The 16,254-nt window shown below is 40.3% G+C and overlaps 1 protein-coding gene across 1 annotated transcript in view; it reads left to right on the top strand.

The window, feature by feature from the left end:
* Positions 1–16,254, top strand: part of LOC102472354 (zinc finger CCHC-type and RNA-binding motif-containing protein 1-like) — a 21,478-nt gene that overhangs the window by 1,405 nt on the left and 3,819 nt on the right. Inside the window, exons 3-5 of the mRNA XM_027765484.1 lie at positions 1,291–1,402; positions 9,455–9,528; positions 12,211–12,384. Coding sequence (XP_027621285.1) covers positions 1,291–1,402; positions 9,455–9,528; positions 12,211–12,384 — 360 coding nt within the window. The remainder of the gene's footprint in view (positions 1–1,290; positions 1,403–9,454; positions 9,529–12,210; positions 12,385–16,254) is intronic.

Genomic DNA, 16,254 nt, shown 5'->3' with positions numbered 1-16,254 from the left:
TGTTTGAAGATAACTTCAAATTCTTGTAACTTTATTATGTACAATATTTATTTTTCTTTATTGGTAATTTTTTCCTTTCCGACCAGTTTCACAACTGAAAATGGTCTTAAGTGTGTTTGATTCAAGTAAATCAATGGTTCTCAACCCGCTTGGCCATCAGAATCCCCTGCAATGTTTTAAAAAATTACCAGAGCCCACATTCCACAGCCAGGTCTGGGTAGATTTTGGATACTGTTCTTTTTTTTTTTTTTTTTTTTTTTTTTAAATAAAAGAATCCCTACAAGTTCTAATATATACTTATGGTTGAAAACAGCTGGGATAAATAAAAGCACCATGTAAAAAACTGAGATGAATTTCTTTTGTTCTTGATTTTCTTTAAATGAGCACTTTCTTCCTTCCTATTACAATGGTAAAGTGTAGTGCATTGCTGGTACTCAATAAATAGAAACAATCATCATTGTTGCTACTGTTGCCATGGGCAATATAATGTGGTGATGAGAATGGGCTCTGAAGACAGACCTCTTCATCTCTCTCTGCTTCAGTTTCCTCATCTGTAAAATGAGAATAATTAAAATTCCTGCTTCATAAATAGTTTCCTTCACCATAGGATTATTGTAAGGATGGACTGTCTAAATGTTGTACTTAGATACACAGTGAGTTTTCAATAGACAGTAGCTAGTATATGTTGTTTTATTCAATTAGTATGCCATTGTTTACCAAGGTCACTCTCAGTTCTCTTCTTTTATTCAATGCAAGCATGATGACAAAGCAAACATGATGACAATGGACAGAGAGAGAGGAGGTGGTGCTCTTAAACTGGAATGCTAGCATTGGAAGAATGCAGAAGAGAGGTGCTTCATTGCTTGGGGGAGCCCTGAGCTCTGCCAACTCTAGGTTAATAACAGCATTAAGAAAATTCTCTGGCAAACCTGGGTATCTTCTTTCTTTTCCAAGTTGAATCTTCTTCAGTCCAGTATTCATTTTTATAGAGGCAGCCTCACACTTGTGCAATTACTCGAGTTGTGTGTAACTGGCACATTTAGTTCAGTTCAGCTGTCCAGGATTCAGCAGATGGGAGCAAGGATGTAAAAATCTGCTGGCAGGAGCCTGGGATGATTGTGATGGACCAGCCCAGGGGGATGTCAGCAGCATACTGAGAGCAGGAGACTGGGGGCATCTTAGACTCATAGAGAGTTAGCATTAACAGGATGTTTGGCATCTGGATACACATACAGGAAACGGAATCTAGAAGAATTAGGCATATCTAAGTCATCTGACCGTTTTTGGCAGAACTCAGGCCTGGGGGATCACAAGAGTTATAACTTGTGTCCATCCTTGCATCATTTCATGCTAGGTTTTCATCTTTACCACTTTGATGATACCTCGCAACTTCTGGAAATAGGTATTGTTGAGTCCATTTTGTCATTAGAAAACTGAGGTTTAGAGGTATTATGATGTCACAGCAAGGGTCAAGTTCACAGAACTACCTGGAACACCATGAGGACTGTTTAAGGCATTGGAATGACATTTTTAGAAAACCCTATAAAATTTCTATTCACCTTGGAACAGGTTGCTCACCTAGCTGCAGATGCAGGTTGAGGTTATATCTAAGCATGATTTTAGAAAGACCCCTGAATTTAAATAAAGAAAATCTTGGGGCCAGCAGATGGTGTTGAAGTTAAGGCTCTGGACTCCCACAAGGCTGCCTGTGGTTGGTGATGTGAAATTCATGCTGGACATGTGTGCATTCACACCAAAATTTCAACAGGAGGATGGAGGAGAAGGGATTATGACATGGCCATCCCTCTTGGGGTGATTTCTCACTTTTCTTCTCACTGTCTCTTCTTCTGTGCTTCTCTCCAGCAAGTGCATGCACACTATGGCAAAACCAAAAAAAGAAAAAGAAAAAGGAAAAGGAAAAGAAAAAGAAAATCTTGGCTCAACCTTGGAACTGACTGATTGTCAGCAGGCTGAGGCCACAGGGAGGCCTGGGTTTGATTTGCAACCTGCCCTAAAAGCTGAGCATGGTAGTCCCAGCAGTTGGGGAGGCCAAGGCGGGAGAATCATGACAAAGACCCTGAGTTTAAAAACAGAACAAAAACAAATAATAATTTAAAAAAACTCTCCAAAAGGGAAAATCAGGAAATTCCACTTCAGTTCTTTTTTTCATCTCATTAGTTGAGATGTGAAAATAAATTAGTCTTTAATGCAAGGTTTGGATTTCTAATTAAATGGTAGTAATCTTGAAAGAAGCTAAAACTGAATGCGATCTAAGAAACCGTAAGTATAAAAGAACGAGCACTAGATTCTGAGTCTAGTATGTGATCTCCTTGGATTTAAATTGGCTGCCACAGGAAAAGTTGCACATTTGGAAAATTATGGAGAAAAGGCATGGACACCCTCTTAATTAGTGGAAGAATCTAAATGATAAAACATTTAGAAAATACACAGTTTTATTAGGGTAGGGCCTCTATTTTAAACCAACACATGTGATACTATTATTCAAAATAAGATGGAAGAATAAAGACTGACCCATTTTAATGGGTTTGATAATGTCTCATAAATACACAAAAATATGATGCAACTAAAATGCAGGGACCAGCAGTTAGCGTAATGGCTATGCTGCTGGACTCCCACGTAGTCGACCGCAGTTCGAGTCCTGGACCCGGTGGCTTAAAACTCACGCAGGGTGCGTGTGCGTGCGTGCCCAAGATCCCAAGAGGAGAATGGAGAAGGGATTGCGCGTGGCCATCCCTCCTGAGGGGTGATTTCTCACTTTCTATCTCTCTGTTTCTCTCTGTCTGTCTGGCGAGCGCACGTGTCCTATAGCAAAAGCCTCTCCAAAAAAAGAAAAAAGCAGTAAAATTCAGTGGTTGAATTTTTAGACTTAGGACTCAGACTTCCTGGGTTCAAATCTTGGTAGAACCACTTTAGTAGTTAAGCTACCTACTTTGTGTGAGTTTGCTTAAGCACCCTGGGCCCGAGTTTTCTTATTCTAGAAAATAGTAGCAATAATAGTATGTACCTCACAAACAGCACTGTTTTGGGATCTGGATGAGTTCATATGTTATTTTCTTCTTCATGGTATAGGATCTTCTGTCCACAAATCCTATCACGGATATTGCCTTATTGCTAGAAATACAATTTTTGAATTAAAGCAACTACTTTCCTGATTTCTGATCATTGTCTTTGTATTGCACTGCTCACGATTACCTCTTGGCAACTGTAATCTGTGCTTGCACGTGGCTGCCTTGGCTTAGACTGACTCTCATTGTTTTCCAGCTTAGTTTTGATTTTCAGAGCTTTGGCAAAAGTGCACTGGGCGACTGTTGCCAGCAAGAGTTATTATAGAAGAAAGACAGGTCCTGCTGAGTCACTCTCACAAGAAGATGGCCATGGCAGGGTCTGCTTGTCCTGGGGTTGGGTTGCATGCCTTATCAACTGGTAGGATTTCCAATCATGTCTACACCTTGAATGTTCATGGCTCTGCCATGCAGTCAGCTTTCCCCACTTCCTGGACCTCTGGCCCTCCTGGATCAGACAGTGAACTAGAGCAAGAGTAGGATTCTTTTTGTCATCTGATGCACAAAGCTGGGGGCAGGGAAGATGAAGAGAGAAAGAAGGAGAAAGACCACCACTCTCTCAGGCCAAATCCAAACAAACTTTAAAGACAAATATCTGAGGCACTTCTTTTTTTTTTTTTTCCTTTATTTTTGCTACAGGGCATATGTACTTCCTGGGAAGAGATGAAGAAAGTGAGAGAAATCAAAAAAGAATTCCCAAGGGGAAATGACCACGCTGCATCTCTTCTCCTCCATTTTCCTCTTGAGATTTTGGGCATTTATGCACATGTACCTGGCATGTTTTTCAATCCAGTGTGTTTGACACTTGAACGTGCAGTCAGCCATGTGGAATCCAGCTGCATTAACTACCATATCACTAGTTGGCTATACAGGTGCTTTTATAACAATCACCTTCTTAATGTTCCTACACTCTGGACATCCTGCTATGAACAAGGGCAGTTCTGAGCATGAGCCAATGACATGGTTTTCCCAGGGAAGCCCATGGGGTGGGGTGCATGGGGCCACTAGAGATTCAAGAGTAGCCTTGCTGCTAGCCATTTGCGTCTCAGCAGCTCACCAGCATGGCTCTGCCACAAACTGCAAGCAACCATGAACCTGAGCTTGGGCTGGAGGGGATAGAGACCCAGTGGATGGCCCACGTGGGTGTTGTAACAGGGCCTCAGTAAGAATCTCCAAGTGACGGTTGTCAAGAGGGTGTGGTGGATTGGGAAATGTGGGCAAGTCATGCTACCGAAAATGTGCCCAAGTCTCTCTAGAAGGGAGGTTTCTAATTCCACAGGCTTGAGCATGTATCTGCCTCTTTCACAAGTCCTCCAATAAGAGATGAAATCCTCAGGCAATGTGTCCTAGTACACAGTCACTATCACAGGGGTCTTAGTTACATTTCCTAGTCTTTTGCTTTCCCTTATCTTTGGGGCAGCATGAAGAGAAATCATAATGAATATTCCAAGCCTGTATTCAGATTTAGATTCTTCCATCTATTAGCTAATGGATGCTGGAGCAATTCAGGTAACAACAACAAAAAATATCTACTCATCTGTGAGATGGGGCTATGACAATATTTACCACACATGTTTTAAAAATACATCTTAGATAAATAATGCCTGTTTCCAGAATCAGTTGATTATTTTTCTCATTACAAAGGAAGAAATAAGGGGCCTGCAGGTGGTGCAATGATTACATCACTGTACTCCAACGTAGTAGACTCCAGTTCAAGTCCTGGACCTGGTGGCTTGAAACTCACACTGGGTGTGTGTGCATGTGTATGTGTGCCCAAAATCTCAAGAAGAGAATGGAAGAAAAGGGATTGCGGCATGTCCATTCCCCTGCCAGGAGTGATTTCTCCTTTTCTGTCTGTCTCTGTTTCTCCAGTGAGTGCAAGCACCCTATAGCAAAAGTCTCTCTAACAAACAAACAAAATGAAAGAAGACATAAGAGCCTACCTTGAAATTGATACAATGATGCTCAGTGTTCCTCTTATCAGGCATATGACCTCCTTGGAGGGTCCCATGATAGCCTTGGTGCTAGGCATTAGCACCTCAGTGCTTCCTCCTCACATTGTGGTGAACCTTGCTCAAGTATATGTGTGTGCGCACACACATGTGTATGTGTGTGTGTGTGTGTGTGTGTGTGTGTGTGTGAGAGAGAGCGAGAGAGAGAGAGAGAAAGGGAGAGAGAGAGAGAGACCATGATGGTTATTTTATGTGTCAAGTCGGTTGGTTCATAGTGTCTAGGAATGTACTCAAAACATTCTGGATGTTTCTGTGAAGGTGTTTTTGCATGAGTTTAACATTTTAATCATGGGGCTACGAGTAAAGTAGATTACCCTTCCTAATGTGGTGGACGTCATCCAATCAGTTGAAGACCTGAATGCAATGAAAGGCTGACATCCCCTAGCATGAAGGAGCTCTGCAGTAGACGCCTCTGGACTGCAGTGTAGGCTCTTCTTGGATCTCCGGCCTGCCGCCATAGATTGTGGACTTGCCAGGCCCCATAAACTCATGAGCCAATTCCTAAAATAAATCTCAATATAGATGCACATTTTACTGGTTCTGTTTCCCTGGAGAACTCTGACATTTACAGGGATGGAAAGGACTGGCATTCTCTACTGCCTTCTCTAGGCTGAGGGACTTCATTTGACAACCAGGCTCATAGCTTTTTTTTCACAAAGATTTTGCTTTTTGTGAAATAGCTTTTTTGTCTCATATCTACTTTTCATTTATTTGCTTATTTGGGATAAATTAAAAGTAAAAAATGGGGGACCAATAGTGTGATTATTAGACTGCTATGCTTAGGTGATTTTTCTCTTTTAAAGATTTTTGCCATAGGGCATATGCGCTCACTGAAGAGAGACAGAGACAGTGAGAGGGAAAGTGAGAAATCACCCCTTATGAAGAATGACCATGCTGCACTCCCTTCTCCTCCATTTGTCTTCTGGGATTTTGGCCACTCACATGCACCCGGAGTGATTTTCAAGCCACCAAGTTTGGGACTCAAACTGCAGTTGGATGTGGGGAGTCCAATGCCTTAACCATTACATCACCTGCCAGCCCCTGTTCCTGTGAATCTTAAGTCAGATGAAGACTGGAGACATGTACTCACTCCTCTTTTGAAGATAGAAGACAACAGAAGTCAGTTTCCACCAAGCTAGGTTAATAAGTGCCTACAAGGGAAGTATCATGATTTGGTAGTTATAGATGACAATGAGAATGATAGTTGTCGCTTAGGAGCCCTTCCCAGTTATGGGGCATGTGCAGGTACTCTAAGTACATTATGTATTTTTTTTTTTTTTAGAGATATTTTTGCTATAGGGCATGCAAGCTCACTGGAAAGACAGAGAGAGATAGCAAGACAGAAAGTGAGAAATTCCCCCCCAGGGAGGACAGCCATGCCGCAATCCTTCTCCTCCAGTCTCCTCTCTGGATTTTGGGCAGGCATGCACACATGTGCCTAGTGTGAGTTTTAAGCCACTGGGTCTGGGACCGGAATCATGGTTGACTATGTGGGAGTCCAGAGATGTAACCATTATGCCATCTGCTAGTCCTTGTACATTATATCTTTTTCTTGGTAAATAATTATTTATTTAATTTTCTTTATTATTACTATTACTATTTTTTAACTTGACCAGAGAGAGACATGAGAGAAAGAGAGAGAGAGAGAGAGAGAGAGAGAGAGAGAGAAAGCAAACCTTCAGGTTTGAGACTTGAACTGTGGTCAGCCATGTGGGAGTCCAGCACCTTAACCACCATGCCACCTGCTGATCCCATGTCTTAACTGTAATAGAAGGTGCTGTTGGTCTCACCAAAGGTACTGGGCATCCTAGCAGGCTCCCAAGTTGTAGTGCTTAATGTCTCTCTAGAAATGATCTAGTAGGTCATCAGGAAAATCATGATTTATTTTTCTTTTTAAAATTATTTATTTATTTATCCATTCATTTATTTTTAAATTTGACCAGAGAGAGACATAGAAAGAGAGAAAGGGAAAGTGAGAAAGCAAGCCACCAGTTCTAGGACTCGAACTGTGGTTGGCTATATGGGAGTGTCCAGACCCTTAACTACCATACCACCTGCTGGTCCCTCATGATGGATTTTTCTATGCAAAAATGTGTCATGACTTTCCCAATGGCCCATGTTAGAAAAGGACTCTATCTCCAGATCTATCTCCAGATAAGTTTCTCCTGTATTTTTTCCAGTTCAGTTATAAATCTATCTTCTCCATGGATTTTCCTTTTTTTTTTTTTTCCTTTGTAGAGGTTTTTGCCTTAGGTCATGTATGTTTGCTGGAAAGAGAGAGAGACAGAAGAGGGAAAGTGAAAAATCACCCCCTTGGCGGGGATGGCCATACTGCAATCCCTTTGCCTCCATTCTCCTACCAGGATCTTGGGCACACACATGTGCCCAGTGTGAGTTTCAAGCCACCGGGTCTGGGACTCGAATCATGGTTTACTATGTGGGAGTCCAGCAACGTACCGCTACGCCATTTGCTGGTCCCTCCTCCATGATTTTCAAATGGCAGAGTAAATATGTATGACACAGGTAGTCGTATTTAGAACAAATGGCAGAAGAGCCAACATAGTTAGGGAATGTGTTATTCTGGGCAATCAAATATTTTGGTTCCATAGATTCACATAACCATATATGGCTGAATAGTTAGATAAATTTAACTCAGTAAGATACATTTAACGATCTGCCTTTATGGAATATAATTGTGTTTCAATGATGAGTCATAACCTCTTTCGAATATCTTGCTGCCTTTGGGTCGTGTTTGTAGTCATCAATTCTCACTGTATTGTATCACTGCTAAATCAATAGGATGCTAAATAAGTTAGCTTTTATTGCATTACTTGCCCCAGGGGCAAGAGTCTGCATTGGTCTAAAACATAATTCATGATATATTTAGAAGTGATATAAGGTACTAGGAAAATGGAGCTGAGAAATATACTTCCTCCTTTTTCTTTTTTAAATAAAAATTTTACTTATTTCTCCCCTGATAGAGAGATAGAGACACACGGAGAGCACCCCCTAATGGGGTCCTGATCTGCAACCCGCCCTCAGCGTTAGCCAGCCCTAGATCATGGGCATATTTGTGCCCAGTGCACTCAGGGAGGTCTCCAGGCTCTCTAATTACTTTTGTCCTGGATTTGCTGCCTAGATCAAAGACCAAGGCATGGTCTGTCTCTAGAACTCACTGCCTGAGTTCAGGATGGTTCTGTCCCTTTATTTCAAAGGTTAGAATTTTTAACTAAGACACTGGAGACGTGTGGAAGAAGGGCAGGAGAGGTTTTTGGAAGGAAATCAGGGAGAAAAAATAGAAAGGTAAGACTTTGTGGGACACAGAATTGATTTACTACCTGTTGATGATGCCGTGTATAGTATTATCCACTGAATTGGTCTGAGGTGTATTTCACGTTGGGTAAATTCTCTTTACAAGACAAATGATGTATAGCGATTAAATGTTATTTATAATAATAATAATAATAATAATAATAATAAAAAAAAATAATTTTTACCTATGCAATGCTGTGTATGACCCTTGCAGTGACATCAAATATTGGTGTCCACCAAGTACTGCCCCATGGACTGACTGCCCAAACCCAGACACTGGAGAAAGGGTTTTAGAGACATACTGCCCTTGGTTAGAGACATACCACATCACATAAAACTGTGTTATCCTGAGCAAGTTACTCAAACTTTCTGAACCTTCTTTTTATCTGTCAAATTGTGATGGTAATACCTATGTCATGATGGGTAGGGGGAGAGTTGTAAAGATTCGATGAGGCAGGGTCAGCAGGTGGCATAGTGGTTAAGGCGTTGGACTCCCACATGACTGACTTTGGTTGGAGTCCTGGACCAGGCGGCTTGAAACTCACTCTGGGTGCAGGCTCTGGGTGCATGTACATGCATGCCCAAAATCCCAAGAGGAGAATGGAAGAGAATGGATTGCGATATGCTACCCACCCCCACCCCACCCCACCCCCCGAGATGATTTCTTGCTTTCTGTCTCTCCAGCAAACACACCTGCTCTATTGCAAAAATACCCCCAAAAGTTTCAATAAGGTGATTATTTATAAAACATTTAGTACATGGTTTGAATAATTCACAAATGACAGTTACTATTTGATTGTTGGAAAAGTCAAAACACATTTTTGCATAGAAAAACAGAAAAATACGTCATGAATTTTCCCAATATAATTGCCATTATCAACTCAGATTTCCCTAGTCAATAGTGATTTAGGGATTTAGACAATATTCTCTCTAACCTCAAAGTATGTTGTGAAAGGCCACAGACACCTCCACAACTCCTGCAAATTCCTGAAGCTTGGTCCAGTGGGCAATCTGTCCCCTTCCCTCAACTCCTTGTTTCCCTCCCAGGTCATCAGCTTCTGTATCTGCAAGTGCTATCTCTGTTTCGCTCGCCTGCGACGCGGCCCTGGATCTCAGCTCAGGTGAGTGGGTTTACACTGCTCACGTGCTGGTCAGGTGGAACTGCTCTCACATCTCATTACTCAAAGCTTAGTACTTGGACCTTCCTCTACCTTCTTTTTATTTATTTATTTTTTTGGAGCGGTTTTTGCTTTAGGGTGCGTATGCTCGCCAGAAAGACAGAGAGAGACAGAGAGACAGAAAGTGAGAAATCGCCCTCCAGGAGGATGGCCACACCGCAATCCCTTCTCCTCCATTCTCCTTTCGGAATCTTGGGCACACATGCACGTGCGCTAGGCATGAGTTCAAGCCACCAGGTTTAGGACTTGAACCGTGACCAACTATATGGGAGTCCAGTGACATAACCGTTATGCCAACTGTTGGTCTCTCCTCTACCTTTTAATTCAGGAGTCTTCACTGAAATTTTCTGTAAGAAGGGCAGACGCAGAATGTGAAGCAAGAGGACTCAGCACATGGTGCTGAACGGTCTCATCTCAGCAGCCTTCCAGTTAGAATGAGCTCATTACTGTCCTTGAGGCAAATATCTAAACTGTTTTATGAAAACCACCACTGACTCACGCTGACCCAGACCCTCTGCTCAAAAATAAGAATTGGAAAGTAAGAAAAACCAGGATACGTATGTGCGTATGACTTGAATTTCCTAATTTTAATGCTTTTTATTTTATTATTTTAATTTATTTTATACATTCAATTACTATACATCGCAACAGCTTGTGAAGTGAATTTACCCAACATGAATACACTTCACACCAGTCCAGCTGAAGAGATCATACACGTCATCATCAACAGACAGTCCTCCATTTCTATGTCCCTTAAATGTCTTGCCTCTCTATTTTCTCCTTGATTTCTTTCCTCTAACTCTCTCTTATCTCCCACCTTCTTTCCACATTGTCCTTAGTATCCATAACAATTTTCTATGCTTCTATATATTTTTATTTTATTCATTTAAAAATATTTTATTTAGCTTTATTTATTCACATATATATTTTAATTTGATCAGAGGGGGACAGAATGAGAGAGAGACGGAAAGTGAGAAAGCAAACTGCCAGATCAGGACTCGAACCACAGTAAGCCATGTGGGAGTCCAGCACTCTTAATCACCATGCCACCTGCTGGCCCCTATGCTTCTATATTTTAATAGAAAATTCAAAACAAATAAAAGCAGAGAGAATAATGTAATGAACTAACGAGCCCCCATGTACGACTGTCCCCCAGCTTTCTAAATGACCAGCAAATGCCTAATCTTGTCTCATCTGTCTGTGGCTCCCTGGTACTGCCCACTCAGCTCTCATAGCCCACATAGACTTTTTTTTTTTTTTTTAATTTGCCAGAGGGTGCTTGCACTTGCCAGAAAGGGGGGGAGGGGAAGAGAGAGAAGGAGCAAGAGTGAGGGAGAAAGGAGAGAGAGAGAAAGAGAGAGAGAGAGAGAGAGAGAGAGAGAGAGAGAACACCCCGGGGAATGGCCGTGCTACAATCCCTTCTCCATTCTCTTCTCAGGATTTTGGGCACACATACATCCAGCATGTCTTCCCACTGGGTCTGAGACTCAGACTGTGCAGTCAGCCATGTGGTGTCTAGCCTCCTTAACCACCACGTCAATGGGTTGGCTCGAATGGATTATTTTGATAAAAATAAGACAAAGACAAAAATCAAAGACAGCAAACCATTTCATCCATATTATGTCCATATGGATATGTAAATGATAAGAACTCTTTATAAAAGTGGAAACCACATAGCTATTATCACATCTAAAAAATGGACATTTGAAATTTCCCTAAATGTATCATTGCTCTTTTAAAACATTTTTTGTTAAGACTTGGGTTGTTTCAGTCAGGGTCCAGACATTCTCTAAGGTCTCTTTCCATGTATAGGTTTCTTCTCCCCCATCCTTTTTTTTCTTTTCAGCTTATATACGGAAGGAACAGTATCGTTTGTCCTGTAATTTCTCACATGTTTTATTTTGCTGACTATGACCCTGAGGTACCATTTCATTTGTATCTATTTCTCTGAACAGCATTTCTTGTAAATCCTAGACTCTAAAATCAGAGGTTTAATCTGATTCAAGTCCACTTTTTCACAGGGACTCCTTTATGAATATTGGGTGGTTGGGAAAGTTGTTACACATTTTTGCATAGAAAAACACGTCATGACTTTCCAGACAAACCAATGGTATTGCATCCTTCTCTGAAAAGGCACTGTCTGTAATGTCGTAGCCATTCACAAGATTGTCATCTTTCCTTAGATGCAAGATTTCTGTAGAGATTGCAAAAATAGTAATATTATATCATTTTTAAATTTATTTGCTGGAAGGATTCCATAAAAAGAAACTTAAATACTATTGGTTAGGTTGTTGAGAAGGTCATGACTTTCCCGTCAACCCAATAGTTAGGGGCCAGAGGGTGGTGAAGCAGTGGGAAGGTTATGTGGTTGCACCCAGAGAACTCCCTGAGCGTGCTCATGATCTGGGACTGACTGAGGCTGGGGGTGAATTGTGTGCTGGAACCCTATTGGGGGTGCTGTCCTTCCGTCTCAGTCAATGTGTCTTGTTCACAGAAGGAGGAAACACACTAAAAATAAATACCCTGAGATACCATTTATATAGCAAGGACAGGTGAAATCCTTGATTTTTGCCCTTATTTATATGTTTTCTGAATAATAAATTGGCTCCTTGGCATTCTCCTAAGGAGATCAATGAGTGTGTCACTGAGCATACTTATGACCTCATAGGTATGGACATATTTGATGTGCTTACTTTCATCAAAGTAATTTTTCTTACTGGTTCTCAAATTTTTCCATCTCTTGTCAGTGAGTGCCTCTTCTTGTTGACTTCTGAATGCTTTGACACAGCCCAGGTTTTGGTAACTGCCTCACTGTCTGGTGTAATGAATGTTCTAGGCACGTCTTGTAAATTTCCTGCCCAGACCTAGAGTCAGCAATTTCTCTAAGGAGGCTGGGTTCTCTGAAATGCTGTTTTCCAATGACTTTTTTTTTTTTTTTTTGGAAATCACAAGCTGACTATTGCTTAAGAGTTGGTGATTGTTTCTAGGCTTTTTTCAGTGGGCAGAGTTATAAACAAGATTCTAGAGCAAATGCCTCAAGTTCATACTAATATTTTGAATTTGAGTTTAGTGTTGCAGGGTTTTTTATTTACCTTTTTTTGATTTTGTGTTTGTATACTTCCTCTCTTCCACCTAAAATGTTACTCCAAACAATATTAACATAATTACTTATTGGCTTTACTGGACATGTTTCTGAATAACAGTGTTGATATCATTGCTAATAGTATTTCTGAAAACAGCTCAAGATTTTAAAAAGTTATTTGTTGGGGGCCAGCAGGTGGTGCAGTGGTTATGGTGCTGAACTCCCACACGGTCACCCATGGTTTGAGTCCCATACCAGGCAGCTTGCTTTCTCACTTTTCCTTTGTTTTGCTCTGTGTCTCTCTCTGATCAAATAAATAATAATAATAATAATAATAACAAATAAAATAAATGGTTCTTTTTTAAAAAAAGTTATTTGTTGTCCTTAGGATCTATCTCACTAAGATCTATCATCATGAGGGAAGTACAGTCAAATAACTTTTTAAATTACTTGGATTAGTTCCTCTCGGTGAGTATATTGCCAACACAGTACAAAGTGAACTTCATTTGTTTTATTTTACTTTAAACTTTGAGGAATTACTTTCTTTTTCATTTTGTCTTAATGTTGGCTTATATTTATGTAAAGATTTATATGGTTCCAATGTCAAATCTATCCCAAAACTTATATTCAGAGAAGTTCTAGCTTCTATTCTTGTTCTCTTAATTTGATTCTTCTTTTCCCCAATGGTAACTAAACAAAGTAGATTATCCTTCTGTTTCCCAAAGTATAAGCAAATGCATACCTACCTGTGTTCAGATATGTGCAAAATTTAATAAACACACATGTAAAATATACATGTAATATACATACATCATTATCTTCCTCTTCTTTGATACTTAGATAAATGGTAGCAGGCTATGTACATCTTTTTCTACCATGCTTTTCTCACTTAACAGTATATCCTAGAGATTGCTCCATAATGGTAGAAATTGTTCTCATTCCTTTTTTCCTATTCCTTTTATTATTTTTTTTATTGCCTGATGGGACAATAATATGCGTGTGTGCATGTATGTGTGTGTGTGTGTGTGTGAGAGAGAGAGAGAGAGAGAGAGAGAGAAAACCCCTTCCAATAGGGCATGGTCACTCCACAATCCTTTTTTCTCCATTTCCCTCTCCTGTTAGGATTTTGGGCATGCATACATATGTACCTAGTATATTTTTCAAGTTGTGGGGGCTGGGATTCAAACCGCGGTAGGCCCTGGGCATGGGATCTGGCTGCCCATGCACAGCCTTTAACCACTGGGCTATAGGGCTGGCAGCCTTATTCCATCAACAGCTGCAGACTATTCATCAAGTGAATGTATCCCATTGTATTCAACTAGACCTCTACTGGACATTTTGGTTGTTTCCAGGTATTTTGGTAATAACTAGTGCTGTAATGAATAAACACATATGCACATCTTTGGATGATTTTTCCAGTGTGTCTGTGGGATATAATTCTAGAAGTGATATTTCTAAGACAAATGCAATGTTGCTAATATTGCCAAATTCCTATCTATGGGGGTGCATCATTTTGCACTCCTGCTAGCATGGTATGAGTAACTGTTTCTCTATACCTTCTCTAACCCGGCATGTAGTTTGGGTTTTTGTTAATCTGATTGATAAAAAATGTATAATTCTAAATATACATTTTTCTTACTTTTAGTGAGGTACAGCATTTTCTCCTCATATATTTAAGTGTCATCTGAATCTCTTTTCTACAACTGTATTTTTTTTTTTCCATTTGTCTACTGTTGGGTCATTGGAAAAGTCATGATGCATTTTTGCACAGGAAAACACATCATTCATGACTTTTTAAACAACCCAATACTTTTTGGTGTTTTAACTTTATGATCTTAGAAACTCTTTTATATTAAATTTGTTCTATTTTTTTCCTAATTTGTTGTTTATCTTTACTCTTGGTGTTTATTTGCATGCAAAATTAAACTATTTTAATGCTATTCAGTTTATCAGTCTTTTATTTTTCAATTACAATTTGGATTTTGAATTATAATTGCAGAAGGTTTTTTGTTCCCTGGTTAAAGAGGAATTCATGTGTTCTCCTAATACTTGTGTACCTCTGCCCCTTTTTTGGTGTGCAATATGAAGAATGGATCTTTTCCCTTATTTATTCAAATTTTGGAGGCAAACTGGGTAGCAGCAGCCAGGTGAAGACTCAGCTGTTTGTTTAGCGCCAGGAAGGGAGTTCTCCTGAGTTACCGATAGAAGGAGACAATCTAATCTCCCCAACATATGAACTTCTGTGGCTAACAGTCTGAGCAAAAGTTGATCAAAACTGTTATCCATAACAGGTGGGTAGAAGTTTCTTGGCCACTTTAGAATTGAGCACAATGAACCTAAAAAAAATCTCCTATTCTGAAGTGGAAGAGTCTCTGGACTTTGGACACCAGTGAGGCAGAGGACAAAGCCGACCTTTGGTTTTATGGTTGGAAAGCGTGGCCTGTATTCCAGATGAAGGAAAGGTCATTTTACCTCTCCAGAATTGTCCAGAGAGCTGCTCCAGACAAGAGTACCATTGTTTTCCCCATAAGGAGTCAATTTGGGTGCTCTGGTGGGAGGTGGTATGGTCCAGGGAAACAAGATTGGGCATGAGCTAATAATTGCTAAAGCTGGGTGATGGTACAGGAGGTTTATTATATTGTGGACAGAAGTCTGACTGTTTTTTCCTATTTTTCCAAAGTCCTTTCAAGAGAGTCTAGGGGGACCAGCAGGTAGCATGGTGGTTCAGGTACTGGACACTCCTACATGGCCGACCATGGTTCAAGTCCTGCACCTGGTGGCTTGCTTTCTCACTTTCCTCTCTCTCTCTCTCTGTGACTTTCCCTGGTCAAATTAAAATGAATGAATGAATGAATGAATAAATAAATAAATCTTTTTTTTTTTTTAAGAGAGAGTCTAGGAAGAGTCACGCCCACAAATACTAACAGACCATTTCCCCCCACCCCCACCCCCATTTAATAGAGTCCTTCCTAAATCCTGTCCCTGGCATAGTATCTTTGAGATGTCTATTCAACTGATTACAGTATATTATTTTGCTAACCTCTTCCCAAGGCACAGAACTTTCCTTTCCTTGAGATGTAGATTAAGCATTTCTTTGTAAATCTCTTCCCAGGACACAGATCTTCCCTTCCAATCACCAGCCTAGGAATTGTGGAATCCACCTATAACCTACAAGACCCCAGCCTCCACATATTCTGCCTTTTTGGGTCAGACCAATGGAAAATCTCTTCACTAAATTTTGTCTGTCAATCTTGAAAACAAAAGTGATCATCCTGAGAAAGGCATGTATGTCTCTTTTCTGGGCCTAGGTCACTCATACTTGGCTTGGAAATAAACGACGTTAATTATTAATTTTTACAGTTGGTTATTTTTCCATCGACAACATTATTCTCACTATTTTTGTTTGTTTTAAATTTTTTATTATAGATTGCTAAGACGAGATTATTCAAATCTCTCTCTCTCTCTCTCTCTCTCACACACACACACACACACACACGCGTGCAGAGTCTGACTGAGGCATTTGATATCTGAATAGTTATACTCCTCTGGGCCTTGTACGTTATCCTTGAATCAAATTAATCAGCAGG

The sequence above is a fragment of the Tupaia chinensis genome, unplaced genomic scaffold, assembly GCF_000334495.1.
Source record: "Tupaia chinensis unplaced genomic scaffold, TupChi_1.0 Scaffold138407_1, whole genome shotgun sequence".
NCBI classification, from domain to species: Eukaryota; Metazoa; Chordata; class Mammalia; order Scandentia; family Tupaiidae; genus Tupaia; species Tupaia belangeri.
This window is presented reverse-complemented; position numbering and strand designations above follow the sequence as displayed.